Genomic DNA, 21,359 nt, shown 5'->3' with positions numbered 1-21,359 from the left:
GAACCAGTGTTTGTCCCTAATATAATAATACGTATTCAATTTATCTCCGGAGAGGAATTTTTTTTTTTTTTTTTTTTCGTTCTTCGGCGACTATACCGAAACAAGGCTTGAAATATTTAGAATCAAAGAAAGTTTACGTCTTGTAAATTAGTAAATGGTAACGTGAAAGAAGTAGACGTAAGGGTGCAGTAACAGTCATTTGAGCTTGTTGACCTACCAATTAACACAAAAAAATGGGCATGTTTTTTAATTTAAGGTCAAATATAAAGAAGAAAGCCATGGACAATGGACTAAGCCTGCCCATTTCAAGGAACGGTAGCTCGAACAACATCAAGGACAAACGCTCAGAGCATAACTCCAACTCATTAAAGGGCAAATACAGGTACCAGCCGCGCTCCACACCGTCTAAATTCCAGCTTACGGTGAGTATCACATCTCTTATTATTATCGCCGTTCTGTCGTTATATCTCTTTATATCATTTCTCTCCGGAATGGGCATTGGTGTATCCACGCAAAATGGTAGGTCGTTGTTGGGTTCCTCAAAATCCTCCGAAAATTACAAGACTATCGACCTAGAAGATGAAGAATATTACGACTATGATTTTGAGGATATCGATCCTGAAGTGATTTCAAAATTTGATGATGGTGTGCAACATTATCTAATATCACAATTTGGTTCAGAAGTGTTGACTCCCAAGGATGATGAAAAATACCAAAGGGAACTCAACATGCTTTTTGATTCCACTGTTGAGGAGTACGACCTGTCGAATTTTGAAGGTGCTCCGAATGGATTGGAAACACGTGATCACATTCTTTTATGCATTCCACTAAGAAACGCTGCGGATGTATTGCCATTAATGTTCAAGCATTTAATGAACCTAACCTATCCACACGAGCTGATTGATCTGGCCTTTTTAGTCAGTGATTGCTCAGAAGGTGACACTACGTTGGATGCTTTAATAGCGTATTCTAGGCACTTACAAAATGGCACGTTGTCTCAGATTTTTCAAGAGATTGACGCTGTCATTGATTCGCAAACAAAAGGCACCGATAAATTATATCTTAAATATATGGACGAAGGTTATATCAACCGTGTCCACCAGGCATTTTCACCACCATTCCATGAAAATTATGACAAGCCATTTAGATCAGTACAAATTTTCCAAAAGGATTTTGGCCAAGTAATTGGACAAGGTTTTAGTGACAGACATGCCGTTAAGGTTCAAGGTATAAGACGAAAACTAATGGGGAGGGCAAGAAATTGGTTAACTGCCAATGCTTTGAAACCTTACCACTCATGGGTTTATTGGAGAGATGCTGATGTAGAGCTGTGCCCTGGTTCAGTCATTCAAGATTTGATGAGCAAAAACTACGATGTTATCGTCCCTAACGTTTGGAGACCACTACCTACATTTTTGGGAACTGAACAACCATATGATTTGAATTCTTGGATGGAATCTCAGGAGGCACTAGCATTGGCAAAGACTCTTGACGAAGATGATGTTATTGTAGAAGGCTATGCAGAATATCCTACGTGGAGAGTTCACTTAGCCTATATCAGAGATGCAGAAGGTGATCCAAATGAAGCGGTGGACTTGGACGGTGTAGGGGGAGTTTCTATTTTGGCGAAGGCCAAAATATTTAGAAACGGGGTACAGTTTCCTGCATTTACTTTTGAAAATCATGCAGAAACAGAAGCATTTGGTAAAATGGCAAAGAAAATGGGGTACAGGGTTGGTGGTTTACCGCATTATACTATTTGGCATATTTATGAACCGAGCGATGACGATTTGAAGGAAATTGCGTCAAGGGAAAGAGAGAAGAGAAGACAATCAGAGTAAGAATCATGATGACATTTAATATTAATTTAATTTAATTTAATTTTTTGTTTTGTTTTATTTCGTTTTGTTTTTTTGTTCGGTATTGATTTTTCTTCTTTTAATCCTCTTCAATGGATTGAAAAATATATATTATGTAGAGTAAATAAAAGACCTCTTAAGGATAAGGGGTAACCTGGGATCTGGTTACAGTTCAAGGCTTCGTTATTAGGGAGCGAACAATAAAGATTAAAGGGTACTAAAAATTGTACTATTACTAGTTGCATGTTGAGATATGAAGACTTTCAGTGTCTAAATGCCCCATGTCTATATAATCGCATGACAGCGGTGTATTTCTATCTATTTACCTTAATAACCGCTTTCCGCTAAGCCACAGTGCAATCGTATTCTGCAGCAGCTCTTGCCCTGCGGCCTTTTATGAAGCTTTCGACCATGTAAAGCCCGCTAATCATGCATGCTAAACTTGCCAATCCTATCCCAAGGTACTGAGCACCTCTATAGCCTTTCAAAAGATGCTTTCCGTCTGAATTGACCTGTGTCTCTACTGTGGCACCCATACCGAGACACAAGGACATGGAGTAATTGACAACAGTATTCACCAATGACCCAGCCATGCCTTGGTACTCCATCGGTAAATTATCACTAAAGATAATGGAAGAAGCAGGAAATGAAAGATCCATCCCAAAACTTAAAATTATCATCGTTCCTAACTGAGTACGAAAGTATGTCTCGTGAACCGGTGTAACACTTGCCATTATTGAGCCCACATTGAATGCTACCATAGAAAAGAACAAAAACACTGATGGAGACACATTCTTGATAGTAAATCCTACCAGTAAGGCGGCAATAATACCCCAAATTAAAAACATAAAGTAAGTTCCACCAGCCCATAATGCCGTGTACTGCCTTATATTTAATTGAAATTGGAAATAATAAAACGTAAAGATGCCAAAAGAGCCCCATCCAAAGAATAAAGCCAGCATAATTTGAATCATATGACGATCCTTTATAACTGCGCGCGGCAATAGTGGAGTCTTGGCAAATCGAATCTCATAAATGATGAAAACGACAAGAAAAATCACAGAAATGATTAAAATTACGATGATGTAAGCCTGGTTCCAACCCGATATAGGAGCTTGGTTCCACACAAAATTTAATAAAATGAGACCTATCACGCCCAAAACAGAACCAATCCAATCCATAGAAAAATGATGAATATTTGTTGGTATAGTACTCGGAATGGCATATATGGAGAGCACAAAATTAATGAAAGCGGCTATGCTATACGCGTAGAATGCCCATGGCCATTGTTTTGGGTCCTCGGTACCGATCAGTCCTGCAAAAAGACAACCTAAAGTTGCTCCAATAGGGGCCATCGCACCAACAAAACTAATCACGATGTTTTTACGAAAAGTACCACCTACATATATATTACCAATTATTCCCAGCACATTAGGTAAAACAAATGCAATCCCTAGCCCTTGGAAGGCTCTACTAATAATAAAAAAAGTATCGCTACCAGAATACTTGGTAATCCCACAAATCAAAGACCATATAATAACCAGAACATATCCTACTAACAACATTTTTTTTAATCCGTATATGTCACCTAGTCTGCCACTAATCAAAATAAATGAGCCTGAAACTAGCGGAAAAGATGCCATCAGCCATGACTTTGAGTTTCCTTCTGAGCCAAAACTGTCCGAAAGAATATTCATGATCGAAAGAGTCTGTGTAGTGCCTGCTTGATTTAGAAGCTGACTTATCATGCATGTGAATATAAAAAGATATTCTTGCCATGCATATTTAAAATAGTTTGGGTTCTGCCATTTCTGATTGCTATCTACCATTTCATCTTCAGACTGCGTAAAAGCTGTTGCTGTTAAAGATTCTCCGATATTATTATCTCGTGACGATTTTTTAACAGGTAGTTCTGTCTCATTCTCATACTCACCCTTACTTTCCGTAAGCACAACTAATGACTGATTGCCCATTATTATTACCTGTTTGAGATTCTCTAATTGCCTCTCTTTTTACAATCGTACACTTTGAAAATGTTGTTTTAAACTTAGAATATGCATTTTATTCATTTTATAAAAACGTCTCATTCTTCAGACGTTTATAAACAACTGTAATAGTGTCAACTTTTATATAAAGGTCATCTTACCTGAAAAGTGTAAGTTCTGAAGGTAGAGAAGAGGTCAAGGCAGACAGGATCCTGCGGCTTGACGTCGTCGCTAACGAAACGAAGTAGAAAAAAATTAACAGGTTTGAGTCAGAGAAAATTATCGTTCCACATTGGTGACTCGGTCATTAAGACAACAAGTGCCGGCAATAAATCGCTTACGTAATCTGTGGCAGAATGAACAGGTTAGGTGCATAATACCGCCATTCCATTAGTAATCACTATATTATTTAGTTTATACAAAGAAATCGGAGAAAAAAAGGGAGAAACACCTTGGCAGGCCGCCTTAGGCTTCCTTGGGCTTTGTCTAAATAGTCCGATGGATATGCATTATACTTCAGGCTCAGCACAGCTATACTACTCGTCAGGATGCGTGTTGTCTTCCGCAGAGGCGCCCAAAATATTGGCTGCATACATAAATGTCGAATGTTGCACTTGTGCAAGGTATTGGGCCATGACGTCAGATCCTGGTATCGTTCTATGCCTTGCAAAAGATCCTCTCTTCTTCTTTCTGTTATTTGCTGTTTCGCCATTTGTGAAAATATCTTGCATTGGCGTTTCGTTGTTCTTCGAGTGATTATATGACAAAGTTGAGGGAGCTCTTGGAGGAGCTTGTCTTAATGACGACCTATAATTGAGCTGTGACATTCCTACGGCTTCTTCCTCGTCTTCTATCTTTACTGGTCTCTTACTATTAATGACGGTCTGACTCGAGCTTCTTAGAGTTTGTGATTTTAAAGCGTATTCAGGATCGCTCGGGGAGTGCATAATGACCTCGACGTCTGATGACGAGTCGGAAGATCCCGATGACTTGTTAAATATATCTTCATAATCAGTTTCATCCGATGTCGCACGTTTGACGTCAGAGCTCGCCACAGCGAGACCCAGTCCACCGAAACTTCCAGTCTCATTACCGTTTTCATTTTCAGCCTCTAGTTCACTTTCATTTTCATGCCCAGTATTATTTGCAGTTCCTGTTTCACCACCGCCGTTGTCCTTATGTGCGTCCAGACTAATTCCTAGGGATTCCAAGTTCAAGGGTTTATCAAAAGCCTTTTCCTTTTCATCGATTTCATTCTGCCTCCTCTTTTCTTCCAACTTACTCAAACGTATATTATAGCTCGGTCTTTTAACTTTCTTATAGAATCTTGAATTTTTACCTGCTATCAAATTTTTGTTTATATTGCCACAACGATCTTTGCCGTAGTTTATCAGAAGGCCCTTATAACGGCCACCGAATTTTTCCTCAGTCGCCCTTTTAAGCGTCACTTCACCGGATTCATTTTGTACTGTGGATTCCTTATTCATTTCTTCAACAAGACTAATCGCAGAAGATATATTCATGAAATTTATCCAACAGCAATGGCTATCACTCAAATAGTTAATCTGCTCAATATCACCATAGGTACTAAAGTCCTCTCTTAGTTGTTCCGCATCTGGTAAAGATAGTGTTTCATGCAATTTTTTGTACTGAGGGTCGTGAATAAACTTTTCCTTAAATGCAAACTCTGGTAGGCTTACGTAGACATTCCTACTTGCCCCGATCGTAACAGCCAACGAGATTAATTTCGGTAATGGACCAGAATAATGCCCCCATCCAACTCTCAACATATTCCCATGTAACACTATTGGATCAATAAATGAATTTGCATAGAACTGTACAGCGGATGGAGCTTCGATGAAAGTAACAAAGCATATCTTCTTCTCCGGTATGTACTTAATGCTCTGAAGGATTCCTCCACGCACGACATTACAGATATCCTCCGCCTTTGATCTTGGATTAATGTTTCCTATATAAATTGTTCTATTGCCTATGTCTGAACCCATGGATGATGCCACTTTGGCCGAAACGTTGAAATTTTGCTCCAAACTTTGAGTTATTGGATTCGGCAACACCCTTTGATTCATTTGCAAATTGGGGGATACCGGAGAAGGTGTGGCTATTAACTGTTGAGGTATTATCGCTCCATTGGACTGATTAGAATCATTCATAAACATATGTTCATTTAATGGCAAAGGTGATGGGATATCTTGAGAAAATTGCCTAGAGTTTTCTGTTGTCTTTGAAATTTTGACATTGCTCAAGTGAGTAGAGTGTTCTTCAATAGTTGGTGTTTGATAGTCGCGATAGTTGATTTCTAAATAAGTCCCATCAAGTTCTACCCCTTGAAGTTTCGTCGCAAGCATATCAATCTCTTCATTTAAAGATACAGATGATGACAGACTGGTTAAACTCATATTAGAGTGACCGTATACGGAAACACCAATACTACTATTATTATTGAGTGTGGTGATACCACTCATATTACTTTTATTATTGTTTCCGTTGTTGTTGCTATCGTTATTGTTCCCAGCAGTAACAGAAGGCACCGATAAACGATGTGTGCTCGTTTTACCCTCGTAAATATTAGCAACCGAAGATCTGGCTGAGCTAACTACCAACGGGGCTAGGGATACGTAAAAACATTTAGAAATGCCTAAGTTTTTGGAGTATTTTTTCAAATAATCGAGAACTTCAATAGCCATAGAGATATTCAAAAAGGTTAAAACGGCGTAATTTTCAGGAAATTGATTGGAAGGTACATCTGTGTTCACTAAATCGATAGATTCCAAAATGTATCTTTTGTTTTTTGACCTGTCCAAAAATTGTAATTTCTTTTTGAATAAATCGCTTTTCTCCACGGGGCTTTTGAATTCAATTATAATCGACCTTGTAGCATCTTTGTTCGCTATATTATGATGCAGCGAAGCACTGATCATTGTTGAACCATTGGTAATGTCGGCTTCTTCAGCGTTTTCTGTTAACGCTTCACTCTCAATAAAGGTAGGGAGGCATTTGGGATCATAGTTTAGACAAACAAATTTCAGATTTAGTGCTTCAGATTTCAAAAATGTTTTGAATTCAGATAACCTTTGTAAAATGTTATTGTAAAAGTTCAAACAGTCGCCTTTGGTTAGAAAGCTTATTAGAATGGATAGATTTTTAGTCTCTACATCTTTTGAATCATCGCTCTTCCCTCCTTCAATTAAGTAGGCACTTTCCAGAGTATTGGATTTGACAAAATTTTTGACTATAGAGTGTAAATCAATAGAATGATCCACATTTTCAATAAGCAGCGACCTAGTTCTATAAGCATCATCACCAGTCGGTAGAACCTTGTAATTAATACAAAAGGGTCTTTGTAAAAGCATTTCTGGAAGTATGTCGTCGAAAATGTTATTCCTTGCGAATGTTCTTCTTCCACTGTTGTTCCGGGTGTCGCACCCCTTATTGTTGTTGTGAGTAACATTCCTCGTACTGTTGTTGTTCCTCGAGAAAGAATTTCTCCCCATTCTATAATAGTTCGAGGGTGTTACCATTCCGTTATTAGTATTGTTTTGGTTACTGTTACTGTTTCCGTTGTAACCGTTATGATTAGAAACGGGCCTCGAATAAGCCTTTCTTTTGAGATTAGATGATCTTGCAGAATTATAGCCACTTTGCATGTTAGGCGAGGAAACAAATGGAGATCCCATCAATAGGTGAGATGGAAAAAGACTGGCACCGTATGCAGTATCAAAAGGTGTTGGTGGAATATTAGGTAATGGTGAGTTGGTGTAATATGCTGGGTGTTGAGAAGGACCATATTGGCCGGCACCGTTTACGAAATCAACAGGATGATACATCATTGGATTTCCCACCATGGCGTTCATCCCATTATAATCTTGCTGTTGACGGTATGCGTAATTCGCAACAGGTTTTTTTGAATTGGAATTTGACATATTGGAATCCTCAAAAAAAACAATAGAAAACGGATTCTTGCGAGTCTTGTTCGAGCCGATCAAAAACCCCTTCCTTGATAATATAAACGAACGACGTGAATGAGCCAACTACACCTCTTCAGTCTTTGGGATATCTTCTCTGGATGCTTTTCACGTAACCTGAAACAAGGAAAAAGGGCAGGTTTGTTGTGGTGTTTCTATGCTTGATTTTATTTTTTTTTTTTTAGCCCGTTGAGGCGCAACGAAAGGGGAAGGGTGACCAAAAATAGCACGTAAAAGCTGTGAATAAGGTGAAAGTGACGCTAAATTGAAAGAAAAATCCCAGTGACCATCGAAGCGTTGATTACTGTCTTTCAAACACAAATGTAGGTTGTTTATATATATTGTTTCTTTATTTTAAGCTATGCACTTTCTCCCCCCCAAAAAACAAGCGTATTTGGCACATTAGGGAAATGTGATCACTAGCATATTCTCCCTCGAAAGGTTGGGAGTGTTTGGGCATTTCTTGTGCGCACGGCATCCTCAGATATCCGATTATTTTTACGTTGTTATTTCCTTCAAAAGCATTCAGAGGCTCTTTCTGACGCGTGTCCTGATTATGATCACCCTCGATATAAAATATGTAGTCTAATAATCCACACCATGTATTGGCCCAGTTTGAGAGTCCCGGTTCGCCGTGGCTTCCGTTAGCATTTTCAGGATGCACTTTACCGTAGCCAATCCCATACAAAGATACGCCTTTCACATGTAGTGAATTATGCAACGCAACTAATTGATTTACCAGAGCCTTTTCTTCCTTTGTGGCTGTAAAGCTCTCTGGTTTTGGGTTTTGTGGTTGATCTGAATGGCCTTCGCCCCTAGACTTTTCATCACACTCTTCATCATCCTGGTCACTTTCTTCTCCATTCCTTTTTTTTGAATACCGATACGCTAGTGAGCATTCCACCATAGCTCTTATTGGGCCTTTTAATATCAGTGGTCTTTTCGTTATGGCCAAGTACGGTGGCTCTTCAGGTTCGGTATTGAAATCACCCATCAGTAGGCTATGCCAGCCATTATATTTGGAACATGCTTTAATTTCCTGGATCTTTTGTAAAACCAAGTAAGATTGCCTTAATCTTTCAAATACCCCAAAGGGATGCCAAAATAGGTGTGTATTTGCGACGATAATTCCTCTTGATGATGAATCTGTTATACCCTTGAAATATAGCGATATAATAAGGGCAATATTTTTAGTTCTTGTTCTTGCTGAAATGACATTTCCCGCCAATATATTATCGTAGTCCAGCATCCAATCATTATCTAACTGGAATTTTTTATTGTTCCATGCAACTAGTAGTCCATGAGTTTTCCCTTCATGCCTTTTGAAAATCACATCAAACCCTAACTTATGGAAATTCTCCTGCCAGAAGTTGAGTTCATTGTAATCGACCTCCTGCAACGATACTACATCAGGCCTGTACTTTTTCAATTCGTGGACCAAAACTTTTGATCTCTTATGCCACTTTAACGCTGGTCCACTTTCTGGGAAAAAATCTCTCCTAATCAAGGTTTGTGCTAGAGTATTATAGGTCATTATTTTAACGTCCAATGAATCTTGGGTGACTTGTATGGTCGCTGGCGTAAGACCTTTCGAATTATCATGGTTGATAGGGAGGAATGGTCTTTCAATGAATTGTAAGTCAGGCGTTGGGAAGTCAGGGTCCTTCCCTTGGGATATTAGAGAGTTCCTACGTACCTGTCTCTTCTGAGCACGTTCTTCTCTGATTTTCTTGATTTGATCCACACTTAATTGGTCTCTGTGTATTTTTTGATGTGCTGGGCCATCTTCACTAGGTGAAACGAGGCCTGAGGTGGAGGAGGACTCCTTCTGTGAGGGGGATATTTTGCCTTCTACTTGGCTATCCATATTGAAATTAATGTAGGAGACAAAACAAAAGAAAAAACTGTTTAATGCTGTAAATATTAAATTTTCAGTGAGCTAACTCCACGATAGTAAGTAGTCTGCTTCAACCATGTGTTAGTTTGGTATAACTATTGTGATTGAATATTGGTATTATAGGTCATCCTTTTTTTCTGTGCAACGAAGGGGTGGCTGAGCATTTTATATATAATGTCGGGAGAGGAATGCAGGACTTTTAACATATCAAATGAATAGTATCTGAGTTGTTCACATATTTGGTACGTATATTATTTATTATTCTGCAACTTGTTTACTGCATGATAATATTGAAATAAAGTGAAGAGAAGACGGCACAGAGAAATTACAATGGCGCAAACGTAAGGCAAAAATGGCACAACGAATTCTGAATTCGATTGCTGGATCACTTTTCAAAGATATTGTGTTCGGTTGTGACAAAGGCATCATTAAAATAATTATATGTCTTTTGTCATAAATTTAGATCGTTAATAGGCTTTTTTTTGTATTTTTAATTCACATGTTAAATGTTTCGTTTTGGCAACTAATAATAAACTACATTAAGTAAAATGCAAAACTTCAAAGTGCGGAAAAATGTATTGGTATATAAATACTATAGACAGAATACAGAGAATCCGTATCATTTCAAAGGTTCATTACTTAGTATCTCCGCAGGGAGGATTCTGTTGTTCGCACTTCTCTGCTGAAAGCTATCCTCCTCCTCATCTTCCTCATCTTCATCTGAAATGGCGATGCTAAAAGAATCTACCATTCGAAATATATCAGATCTATCCATTGCCTTTCCATCAAAACTCAATTCAAAGCTTTCGTTGGCATTTGTGGAAACACTGGCCCCGGCTCTCTGCTTCGCATTGGAATTAGGGAGATTCTTTACGGGCTTGCTGTTACCTTGCAGCTGCTTTTGTTGCCGTAACGTTGATGTCAGCTGCACTCCGCATAATTCGTCTAGTGATTTTGAGATCCGTGTCTTACTATTTGTGGACAATTGAATAGGTTGCAAGAAGTGATAGTTTTTCTCAAACTTCAACGAAATTAGCAGGATTATGATTTTTTTGGATATATCGTCTATCGTTTCGTGCACTGGAGATGGTAATTTATATGTGGTAACGACGGACCTAGGTAAGATGCACTTCTTGATGTTGAAATTTGTTTTTGATTTCGTGGGAGAATTCGTCAACTTAGGTGCCACACTAGTGCTACTTCTTGTACCATACAAATCAATTGGCTTGGTAAAATACCGTTTCTTTGTACACGTTCTGGAAGGAAAAATAATTTCATTTATGCTGCTCACTTCCTTCGTTTGATTGAATTTAAGAGATTTAGAATTTAAATGCGACACCGACTGATGATGCGGATGGGAATTTACATTGGTGTTTGCAGCGCCCATGGTATTTGTATATCTAGATGGCCTGTTATTATTACTGCTACCGCCCCCGGTATAATGGTCTTCATTAACTCCTTTATTAACCTGCGAAATACTGTTAAACCTTGGTCTCAGGTTTTTTGTGGGTGACTCTGGATAATAGAAAAACTGCTGGTTGGAATCGAAAGTCGCTTTTTGTTGGAAGCTCAGGACTGGCTGCTGATTCAAATTAAACTGCGTAGGAGGCAGGACCAGCCCACCGCTGTTATTGATGTAAGATGATTTGTTATTGAGCGTCCTTCTTGGCGACACTGATGGACTTGGGCTCATTGCTACCTACTTTTTTTCTTACTGACCTAAGGCTGCAGGTGCAAGAAAAGAGTAAAAGAATGTTAAAATACGTTTTGAAAGGTCTCTGTTTTCATGTACAATTGAGGGATAAAAAAATCTTTTCTTTCTTTCAATGCGGATGATTGACACTTTCTTATTTTGTGTTTTTATTTATGTTCTTTCCTAATCTGGAAAGCATATTAAAGACCGGCGCTACCCGGTTAAGTAATCATACACGTGAAAAGCACGTGAACAACAAAGCACTTTAAAACTCATATACTACGCATTTAAAGAATGCTAAAACGGCAATTGCCACTGGGCACCATTTAAAAGGTCAATAATGAATCTGTGACCTTTCTTTGCTATAGCATCACTACAACTATGTGTTGCTTGTCGCTAGCAACGAACCTATTATTCCTTCGCTTTATTGTCGAAGACCACAAAATACTCCAAAGCAATAGAATGTCTCTTTCCGCAAATAACTTACTCAGGGAAACAATACGAATATGTGCAGATTGCCGATCATTGCTGAAATGCCTCAAAAATATGCATTTTCTCATGACCTATTCATTCGGACCAATCATATGAAGGCATTGAACGTCCGGGTAACCACAATAAGAGTGCTCCCCCTTAGCGCTCTTGGTTATTGCCGGTATTTGCAACGTCGACAGGGTATATATAAGATGTATAGGGCATAGTGGGGAAGGAGTTTTAACTACCAATTGAGGAGTTTCAGGTAGGGTGTCAGTTTCATCACATCATCGAATTACACGTTTACCCAAGAGAAGAAACTAAAAACCACTATGCTATCGAAGAATTTGTATAGTAACAAGAGGTTGCTCACCTCGACGAATACGCTAGTCAGATTCGCTTCCACCAGATCCACAGGGGTGGAAAACTCCGGAGCAGGTCCTACATCTTTTAAGACCATGAAAGTCATTGACCCTCAGCACAGCGACAAACCAAACGTGCTGATACTGGGTTCGGGGTGGGGAGCTATTTCGTTTTTAAAGCACATTGACACCAAGAAGTACAACGTTTCCATCATCTCTCCTAGAAGCTATTTCTTATTTACGCCTTTGTTACCTTCTGCACCAGTTGGGACAGTAGACGAAAAGTCAATTATTGAGCCCATCGTTAATTTTGCTCTCAAGAAAAAGGGGAACGTTACCTACTATGAGGCAGAAGCCACCTCTATCAATCCCGACAGGAATACCGTTACCATAAAATCATTATCTGCCGTTAGCCAGCTATACCAACCTGAAAACCATCTAGGGCTGCATCAAGCAGAACCTGCTGAAATTAAGTACGATTATTTAATCAGTGCTGTAGGTGCGGAACCTAACACATTTGGTATTCCTGGGGTCACTGATTACGGTCATTTCCTGAAGGAAATTCCCAACTCTTTGGAAATAAGAAGAACTTTTGCCGCCAATCTAGAGAAGGCTAACTTATTGCCAAAGGGTGATCCCGAAAGAAGAAGACTACTGTCCATTGTCGTGGTTGGTGGTGGGCCTACTGGTGTAGAGGCCGCTGGTGAACTACAGGATTATGTTCACCAGGACCTGAGAAAGTTTCTCCCTGCATTGGCCGAAGAAGTCCAAATTCACTTGGTCGAAGCTCTGCCCATCGTTTTGAATATGTTTGAGAAAAAGCTTTCATCATACGCGCAATCACATTTAGAAAACACTTCGATCAAAGTACATCTGAGAACGGCTGTCGCCAAAGTTGAAGAAAAGCAATTGTTGGCAAAGACCAAACACGAAGACGGTAAAATAACCGAAGAAACTATTCCATACGGTACTTTGATTTGGGCCACGGGTAACAAGGCAAGACCGGTAATCACTGACCTTTTCAAGAAAATTCCTGAGCAAAACTCGTCCAAGAGAGGATTGGCAGTGAATGACTTTTTGCAGGTGAAAGGCAGCAACAACATTTTCGCCATTGGTGACAATGCATTTGCTGGGTTGCCACCAACCGCCCAAGTAGCGCACCAAGAGGCCGAATATTTGGCCAAGAATTTTGATAAAATGGCTCAAATACCAAATTTCCAAAAGAATCTATCTTCAAGAAAGGATAAAATTGATCTCTTGTTCGAGGAGAACAACTTTAAACCTTTCAAATACAACGATTTAGGTGCCTTAGCATACCTGGGATCCGAAAGGGCCATTGCAACCATACGTTCCGGTAAGAGAACATTTTACACCGGTGGTGGCTTAATGACCTTCTACTTATGGAGAATTTTGTACTTGTCCATGATTCTATCTGCAAGATCGAGATTAAAGGTCTTTTTCGACTGGATTAAATTAGCATTTTTCAAAAGAGACTTTTTTAAAGGATTATAGATGAAATTAACATGCCCTTTTCTGGAAAAAGGAAAAAAGGTGGTAGGCACCGTTTTTTCCTGAGTTTGCATCCTTTTTTTTCTAAAACCCTCTAAACAAAACCTAACACACACACACACGCACAAAAAAATGCACATGATGTTTTATTATTTATATATTCCCACTTTTTTCGAAATGATGCTTGACTAATGCACAAGCAAAAAACCCCGACAAGATTGGTTGATCACTTCAGCTTTTTCCTCCCATTGTCCTATATATATATCTGTGATTATTTATTTCTTCCTCTTATGTTTCTCTATTTATTTTATACGCCAAATCCCATTTGTATATACGTAACGAAAGCTTTATAATTCTTATGCCCCGCAAACACTCAATTGCCGAATGTTTCGTCTACTCACCTCAGTCATTGGAAAAACTCTTTGGCTTTTTTGATGTTTTCCAATACTAATTCTTGTGGAATATTCATATCTTTCAACACTATAAAACACACCATATTGGACGATAACTCGCTGACGTAGATGTTGTTGTTCAATATTAAAGTCTTGAATCCGCTCTTCAATTTCGTGCAACTCTGCTTGAAGTTTTTCATTATATTGGATATCTTTTCGAATCGCTTCGGGTCTAGCAAGACATTATTATTATCCGAACTATCATGATTTTCATTACTATTTTCGCCATTACTGGAGCATATCACTAAGAAAGTTGTTCTTTCGAAAAGAATAATTTCAAGGGCGTTCATAATCTCCTTAAACTTCTTCAAATTACTTTGATGGTTGGACATATTGGGTATTAGCGAGCATACAATCTGCGACCATGCCTTGTATAAACTCTCATCCCAAATCGAAGTAGGAAAACCTATCAGATTGGGAAACCCAAATTCCGAAGACGTTTCACTCAGGTTTTTCATCATGATTTGGAACAGCTCCTCTCTCTTATCCAACTGAACAAGATCCATCTTATGCAGAAGAACAAAAATTTTGGCGTCGGGAGAGTACTTCCTTAATTGCTTCAAAGCTTTTGCAAATATTTCAATATCCTTGAGAACTTCAGTTGACTCTACATCAAAAACGTGAATTAACACCTGCACCATCTGGAAAATGTGGTCTTTTTGCTTGGTGAAATAATTCTCCATAAACACGTCCTGCCCACCACAGTCCCACAGATTTAGAGTCATATTCCCAAGAAATCTCAAATGGGAGTGCTCTACATCAATGGTGGCACCCAATCTCCTAGTGTCAAAAGCGGAGTAGTTACTAAAGATGATCGACCTCATTGACGATTTACCGGAGCCGGACCGGCCCATCAGAAGCAGTTTCTTCCTATTATTTGACGACATTACTAAATTGTCGATTGATAAACGTGATTTTGATGGCCTTCACTCCTGTGTAAGATACCTATTGTATTTATTCAAAAAGAAATTATTACCATAATCACAATTTAGGGTAGGGTCCCACATTGAACTTTTCACTTCGTTTTTTTACCGTTTAGTAGACAGAATGCGAGAGTGATAAAGAAGAGGCGGTTAATCAATGAAAAAAAAAAAAAAAAATTTAAAAAAGAAAAGAGAAAAGGAATAAAAAAGTGTCACGTGATAAAAATCACTACCCGGAGATGACTTCAAACGACTCGGTATACTCTGCCTAATAAACCTTAATTTTCTTACAAAAAAAAAAAGATTCAATAAAAAAAGAAATGAGATCAAAAAAAAAAAAAATTAAAAAAAAAAAGAAACTAATTTATCAGCCGCTCGTTTATCAACCGTTATTACCAAATTATGAATAAAAAAACCATATTATTATGAAAAGACACAACCGGAAGGGGAGATCACAGACCTTGACCAAGAAAACATGCCAAGAAATGACAGCAATCAGTATTACGCACGTTGGTGCTGTTATAGGCGCCCTATACGTGCAGCATTTGCTCGTAAGGGCCCTTTCAACTCATCTAGCGGCTATGAAGAAAATGTTGCCCGGCTGAAAAACACCCGTTCCTCTCACTGCCGCACCGCCCGATGCCAATTTAATAGTTCCACGTGGACGTGTTATTTCCAGCACGTGGGGCGGAAATTAGCGACGGCAATTGATTATGGTTCGCCGCAGTCCATCGAAATCAGTGAGATCGGTGCAGTTATGCACCAAATGTCGTGTGAAAGGCTTTCCTTATCCCTCTTCTCCCGTTTTGCCTGCTTATTAGCTAGATTAAAAACGTGCGTATTACTCATTAATTAACCGACCTCATCTATGAGCTAATTATTATTCCTTTTTGGCAGCATGATGCAACCACATTGCACACCGGTAATGCCAACTTAGATCCACTTACTATTGTGGCTCGTATACGTATATATATAAGCTCATCCTCATCTCTTGTATAAAGTAAAGTTCTAAGTTCACTTCTAAATTTTATCTTTCCTCATCTCGTAGATCACCAGGGCACACAACAAACAAAACTCCACGAATACAATCCAAATGAGTTCCGTCAATAAAGATACTATTCATGTTGCTGAAAGAAGTCTTCATAAAGAACACCTTACCGAAGGTGGTAACATGGCCTTCCACAACCATTTGAATGATTTTGCTCATATTGAAGATCCTCTGGAAAGAAGAAGATTGGCTTTGGAGTCCATCGATGACGAAGGTTTCGGTTGGCAACAAGTTAAGACCATCTCCATTGCTGGTGTTGGTTTCTTGACAGATTCTTATGATATTTTTGCCATTAATTTGGGTATCACTATGATGTCCTACGTTTACTGGCACGGTAGTATGCCAGGTCCAAGTCAAACCTTGTTGAAGGTTTCCACTTCTGTTGGTACTGTTATTGGTCAATTTGGTTTTGGTACTTTAGCTGATATTGTTGGTCGTAAGAGAATTTATGGTATGGAACTTATTATCATGATTGTCTGTACCATTCTGCAAACCACTGTTGCTCATTCTCCTGCTATTAACTTCGTTGCTGTTTTAACATTCTACCGTATTGTCATGGGTATTGGTATCGGTGGTGACTACCCACTATCTTCTATTATTACTTCTGAATTTGCCACTACCAAATGGAGAGGTGCCATCATGGGTGCTGTCTTTGCTAACCAAGCTTGGGGTCAAATCTCCGGTGGTATCATCGCTCTTATCTTGGTTGCTGCTTACAAGGGCGAACTAGAATACGCAAACTCTGGTGCTGAATGTGATGCTAGATGTCAAAAGGCTTGTGACCAAATGTGGAGAATCCTTATTGGGTTGGGTACCGTTCTAGGGTTGGCATGTTTGTATTTCAGATTAACTATTCCAGAATCTCCTAGATATCAATTGGATGTTAACGCTAAGTTGGAACTTGCTGCTGCCGCACAAGAACAAGATGGCGAAAAGAAAATTCACGACACCAGTGATGAAGACATGGCAATTAACGGTTTGGAAAGAGCTTCTACTGCCGTCGAATCTCTTGACAATCATCCTCCAAAGGCTTCGTTCAAAGATTTCTGCAGACATTTTGGTCAATGGAAGTACGGTAAGATTTTGCTAGGTACTGCTGGTTCATGGTTTACCTTAGATGTTGCTTTCTACGGGTTGAGTTTAAACAGTGCTGTTATTCTGCAAACCATCGGTTATGCCGGTTCCAAAAACGTTTACAAGAAACTGTATGATACTGCTGTCGGTAATCTGATTTTGATTTGTGCTGGTTCATTACCTGGTTACTGGGTATCCGTCTTCACTGTCGATATAATCGGTAGAAAACCAATTCAATTAGCCGGTTTCATCATCTTGACCGCTTTGTTCTGTGTCATCGGTTTCGCATACCATAAACTTGGTGACCATGGTCTGTTGGCTCTTTACGTCATTTGTCAATTCTTCCAAAACTTCGGTCCAAACACAACCACCTTTATTGTTCCTGGTGAGTGTTTCCCAACTCGTTACAGATCTACTGCTCATGGTATTTCTGCTGCATCTGGTAAGGTCGGTGCCATTATTGCACAAACCGCTTTGGGTACTCTAATCGACCATAACTGTGCTAGAGACGGTAAGCCAACCAACTGTTGGTTACCTCACGTCATGGAAATTTTCGCCTTATTCATGTTGTTGGGTATCTTCACAACCTTGTTGATCCCAGAAACTAAGAGAAAGACTCTAGAAGAAATTAACGAGCTATACCACGATGAAATCGATCCTGCTACGCTAAACTTCAGAAACAAGAATAATGACATTGAATCTTCCAGCCCATCTCAACTTCAACATGAAGCATAAAAGCCTCAAAGATGCACTAAAACTTGTAAACTAGAACAAATAATACAAAAACATTTTTATAAACTTATTATCAAACCCCTTACATAATCTATAAATACTGTCAGGTTACATATTTATTCGATAATTTCTTTTAATTTCATTATTTCCTCACATCTCTCTGCCATCCTGTTGGCTGGTGCCAGAGCAGAGCATATCGTCCTTTCTTTTTTAGTTCCAGACGTTACCCGACATATCATTTCTCGAGCCTCTGGAAACCACGAAACGTTTTACAAATTGCACATCTAAAAGAAATATAAACACAGATCAGGTATCTCATAAAGTACATTAATCGACTAAGCAAGCGACTTGAGACAATGAGAGAGGTCATTAGTATTAATGGTATGTATGCGTTCCTTTTTTTGTTCAATATTCGCAACCAATGGCACCTGTGGGACAGGGAAAGAAGTTTGATCTGATCTGGTTTGATTCATTCCCAATTGGTCACCATCTGGTTGATTTACGGCAAATAATTTGACTTGTACCAGCACAGTTTACTAACAGTTTCTTTTTCTCCATTTTTTCTGGGCATACTCGGACGAAAAAGCTCATAATTGACCTCATTACATGGGGAGTGATTTTTGTGTCTTCTTCTTCGGAGGATTGCTGGAACTTTTGTTATTTTTCTTTTTTACAACAGTTGGTCAAGCAGGTTGTCAAATAGGTAATGCATGCTGGGAATTGTACTCCCTAGAGCATGGCATCAAGGAAGACGGCCATTTGGAGGATGGCTTGTCAAAACCTAAGGGAGGTGAAGAAGGATTTTCTACATTCTTCCATGAAACGGGGTACGGAAAATTCGTCCCAAGAGCAATCTACGTGGATTTAGAGCCCAATGTTATCGATGAAGTACGTACAGGACGTTTCAAGGAGCTTTTCCATCCAGAACAATTGATTAACGGTAAGGAAGATGCCGCCAATAACTACGCAAGAGGCCATTATACAGTGGGTAGAGAAATAGTGGATGAAGTTGAAGAAAGAATTAGAAAGATGGCCGACCAATGTGACGGTTTACAAGGGTTCTTGTTCACCCACTCCCTCGGTGGTGGAACTGGTTCCGGTTTAGGTTCCCTGTTATTAGAAAACTTATCGTATGAATACGGGAAGAAATCCAAATTGGAATTCGCCGTTTATCCTGCGCCTCAATTGTCTACTTCCGTCGTGGAACCTTACAACACGGTTTTAACCACGCATACCACCCTGGAACACGCAGACTGTACGTTTATGGTCGATAACGAAGCCATTTACGATATATGCAAGAGGAACTTGGGAATTTCTAGACCAAGCTTCAGCAACTTGAACGGGTTGATTGCCCAAGTGATATCATCTGTTACAGCCTCTTTGAGGTTCGATGGTTCATTAAACGTGGATTTGAACGAATTTCAGACCAACTTGGTACCATATCCAAGAATTCATTTCCCTTTGGTTTCCTACGCACCCATCTTGTCCAAGAAGAGGGCCACCCATGAATCCAACTCCGTGTCAGAAATCACAAACGCTTGTTTCGAACCGGGCAATCAAATGGTTAAGTGTGACCCAACAAAGGGGAAGTACATGGCTAACTGTTTGTTATACAGAGGTGACGTGGTGACCAGAGATGTCCAAAGAGCCGTCGAACAGGTGAAGAATAAAAAAACAGTACAAATGGTGGATTGGTGTCCAACAGGATTTAAGATTGGTATTTGTTATGAGCCACCAAGTGTGATACCAAGTTCCGAATTAGCCAATGTGGATAGAGCTGTCTGCATGCTATCCAACACCACTGCCATCGCGGACGCTTGGAAGAGAATCGATCAGAAATTCGACCTGATGTATGCCAAACGTGCTTTCGTCCATTGGTATGTCGGTGAAGGTATGGAAGAAGGTGAGTTCACCGAAGCTAGAGAAGATTTAGCTGCCTTAGAAAGAGATTATATTGAAGTGGGTGCCGATTCTTACGCTGAGGAGTTCTAAGAAAGTGGCTCTGATCCCGATACCCACTTATAGATTTATATTTACTTAATGTCCATATGTATATACATATATATATATATATATATATACGCTTATATATATATATGCATATTCTATCCAAATAAAGATACCTCTAATTATCGAATTATTTTTCACTTACCTTTAGGTGTACAGTTAGAACAATAGCTTATTAAATTTATTTTTTTCCCTATGTTCCGCGGAATATTGAAAAATTTGAAAATATTCTAAGACAAAAATACCCATAAAAAACAAAGAGTTTTGAGCTCATCTCGTTGCCACCCAAACTTATCACAAAAAAGGAAGCACTCCAAGAACCGCGTGAAGAAAATGTCAAAAGAAGACATAGAAGGAACTAACATTCTAGACGAACCTGTCCACGGGATCTATATTCCTGCCGCGCTATTCGTTGTTGGTGTTGCAATCACCACGTATATGTCTGGTGAATTGAAAATCCTGTGGAGTTTACCCATTCTCTTCATGATCATCTTCGTCAGAGCATACTCTGCCTACAAAAGAAGAAGATCACTGTATCCAGATAGGTGGACTTCGTTAGAATTGGAAGATCAAACCATAATTTCCAAGAATACCGCCCTGTATCGTTTTAAGTTGAAGACAAGACTGGAAAGCTTGGACATTCCCGCTGGTCATCATGTTGCTGTACGCGTTCCAATTGACGGCAAACAAGAGGTCAGATACTATAATCCGATCAGTTCTAAACTAGAAAGTGGATACTTGGATTTGGTGGTGAAAGCATACGTTGATGGTAAAGTCTCCAAATATTTCGCTGGCTTAAATTCTGGTGACACCGTGGATTTCAAGGGGCCAATAGGTACTTTGAACTACGAACCAAATTCCTCCAAGCATTTAGGTATCGTAGCCGGTGGTTCTGGTATCACGCCAGTCCTACAGATCTTGAATGAAATCATCACCGTTCCTGAAGATTTGACGAAAGTCTCCCTGCTATATGCCAATGAGACTGAAAATGACATTCTATTGAAGGACGAACTGGATGAGATGGCCGAAAAATACCCACATTTCCAGGTCCATTACGTGGTACACTATCCATCCGACAGATGGACCGGAGATGTCGGCTACATCACCAAGGACCAGATGAACAGGTATCTGCCGGAATATTCGGAGGATAACAGACTCTTGATCTGTGGACCTGATGGAATGAACAACTTGGCCCTTCAATACGCTAAAGAACTGGGCTGGAAGGTCAATTCAACGAGAAGTTCTGGCGACGATCAAGTCTTCGTCTTTTAACGGAATAAGCTTCGTATATACAATAGAAAAATTTTCCATACAATATTACATAATACTATAGAGTAATCATACCCACAATCTCCATGGCTGCG

General features: G+C 39.3%; 11 protein-coding genes and 1 non-coding gene across 12 annotated transcripts, besides 2 other annotated features; 6 read left to right on the top strand and 6 right to left on the bottom strand.

Annotated features, from left to right (window-relative positions):
* Nucleotides 1-233: 233 nt before the first annotated feature.
* VAN1 (Van1p) lies at nucleotides 234-1,841 on the top strand (the record flags this gene model as incomplete). The annotated part of the gene is made up of 1 exon (NM_001182477.1): nucleotides 234-1,841. The coding sequence occupies one exon, from the start codon at nucleotides 234-236 to the stop codon at nucleotides 1,839-1,841; it is 1,608 nt and encodes a 535-aa protein (NP_013592.1).
* Nucleotides 1,841-2,204: an origin of replication (ARS1304; Putative replication origin; identified in multiple array studies, not yet confirmed by plasmid-based assay).
* On the bottom strand, nucleotides 2,204-3,832 carry ATR1 (borate transporter; the record flags this gene model as incomplete). The annotated part of the gene is made up of 1 exon (NM_001182478.1): nucleotides 2,204-3,832. One exon carries the CDS (start codon nucleotides 3,830-3,832, stop codon nucleotides 2,204-2,206), a length of 1,629 nt encoding a protein of 542 aa, NP_013591.1.
* A 548-nt stretch (nucleotides 3,833-4,380) lies between these two features.
* Nucleotides 4,381-7,785, bottom strand: NAB6 (Nab6p; the record flags this gene model as incomplete). The annotated part of the gene is made up of 1 exon (NM_001182479.1): nucleotides 4,381-7,785. One exon carries the CDS (start codon nucleotides 7,783-7,785, stop codon nucleotides 4,381-4,383), a length of 3,405 nt encoding a protein of 1,134 aa, NP_013589.1.
* A 391-nt stretch (nucleotides 7,786-8,176) lies between these two features.
* On the bottom strand, nucleotides 8,177-9,694 carry NGL3 (3'-5' poly(A) RNA exonuclease; the record flags this gene model as incomplete). The annotated part of the gene is made up of 1 exon (NM_001182481.1): nucleotides 8,177-9,694. One exon carries the CDS (start codon nucleotides 9,692-9,694, stop codon nucleotides 8,177-8,179), a length of 1,518 nt encoding a protein of 505 aa, NP_013588.1.
* A 498-nt stretch (nucleotides 9,695-10,192) lies between these two features.
* Nucleotides 10,193-10,262: an origin of replication (ARS1303; Autonomously Replicating Sequence).
* Nucleotides 10,263-10,343: 81 nt separating this feature from the next.
* YML119W (uncharacterized protein) lies at nucleotides 10,344-11,417 on the bottom strand (the record flags this gene model as incomplete). The annotated part of the gene is made up of 1 exon (NM_001182482.1): nucleotides 10,344-11,417. One exon carries the CDS (start codon nucleotides 11,415-11,417, stop codon nucleotides 10,344-10,346), a length of 1,074 nt encoding a protein of 357 aa, NP_013587.1.
* Nucleotides 11,418-12,220: 803 nt separating this feature from the next.
* Nucleotides 12,221-13,762, top strand: NDI1 (NADH-ubiquinone reductase (H(+)-translocating) NDI1; the record flags this gene model as incomplete). Its single annotated transcript, NM_001182483.1, has 1 exon — nucleotides 12,221-13,762. The coding sequence occupies one exon, from the start codon at nucleotides 12,221-12,223 to the stop codon at nucleotides 13,760-13,762; it is 1,542 nt and encodes a 513-aa protein (NP_013586.1).
* Nucleotides 13,763-14,165: 403 nt separating this feature from the next.
* GTR1 (Rag GTPase GTR1) lies at nucleotides 14,166-15,098 on the bottom strand (the record flags this gene model as incomplete). The annotated part of the gene is made up of 1 exon (NM_001182484.1): nucleotides 14,166-15,098. One exon carries the CDS (start codon nucleotides 15,096-15,098, stop codon nucleotides 14,166-14,168), a length of 933 nt encoding a protein of 310 aa, NP_013585.1.
* A 351-nt stretch (nucleotides 15,099-15,449) lies between these two features.
* Nucleotides 15,450-18,464, bottom strand: YNCM0001W. Its single transcript, NR_172477.1, has one exon.
* On the top strand, nucleotides 15,610-15,990 carry YML122C (uncharacterized protein; the record flags this gene model as incomplete). Its single annotated transcript, NM_001348863.1, has 1 exon — nucleotides 15,610-15,990. The coding sequence occupies one exon, from the start codon at nucleotides 15,610-15,612 to the stop codon at nucleotides 15,988-15,990; it is 381 nt and encodes a 126-aa protein (NP_001335803.1).
* PHO84 (phosphate transporter PHO84) lies at nucleotides 16,228-17,991 on the top strand (the record flags this gene model as incomplete). The annotated part of the gene is made up of 1 exon (NM_001182486.1): nucleotides 16,228-17,991. The coding sequence occupies one exon, from the start codon at nucleotides 16,228-16,230 to the stop codon at nucleotides 17,989-17,991; it is 1,764 nt and encodes a 587-aa protein (NP_013583.1).
* TUB3 (alpha-tubulin TUB3) lies at nucleotides 18,345-19,980 on the top strand (the record flags this gene model as incomplete). The annotated part of the gene is made up of 2 exons (NM_001182487.1): nucleotides 18,345-18,369; nucleotides 18,668-19,980. The coding sequence occupies 2 exons, from the start codon at nucleotides 18,345-18,347 to the stop codon at nucleotides 19,978-19,980; spliced, it is 1,338 nt and encodes a 445-aa protein (NP_013582.1).
* A 348-nt stretch (nucleotides 19,981-20,328) lies between these two features.
* PGA3 (cytochrome-b5 reductase) lies at nucleotides 20,329-21,267 on the top strand (the record flags this gene model as incomplete). The annotated part of the gene is made up of 1 exon (NM_001182488.1): nucleotides 20,329-21,267. The coding sequence occupies one exon, from the start codon at nucleotides 20,329-20,331 to the stop codon at nucleotides 21,265-21,267; it is 939 nt and encodes a 312-aa protein (NP_013581.1).
* Nucleotides 21,268-21,359: the final 92 nt, after the last annotated feature.

This window comes from Saccharomyces cerevisiae, chromosome XIII (assembly GCF_000146045.2).
Source record: "Saccharomyces cerevisiae S288C chromosome XIII, complete sequence".
NCBI lineage: Eukaryota > Fungi > Ascomycota > Saccharomycetes > Saccharomycetales > Saccharomycetaceae > Saccharomyces > Saccharomyces cerevisiae.
The sequence above is the reverse complement of the archived record's forward strand: the minus strand, read 5'-3'. Positions and strand labels throughout refer to the sequence as shown.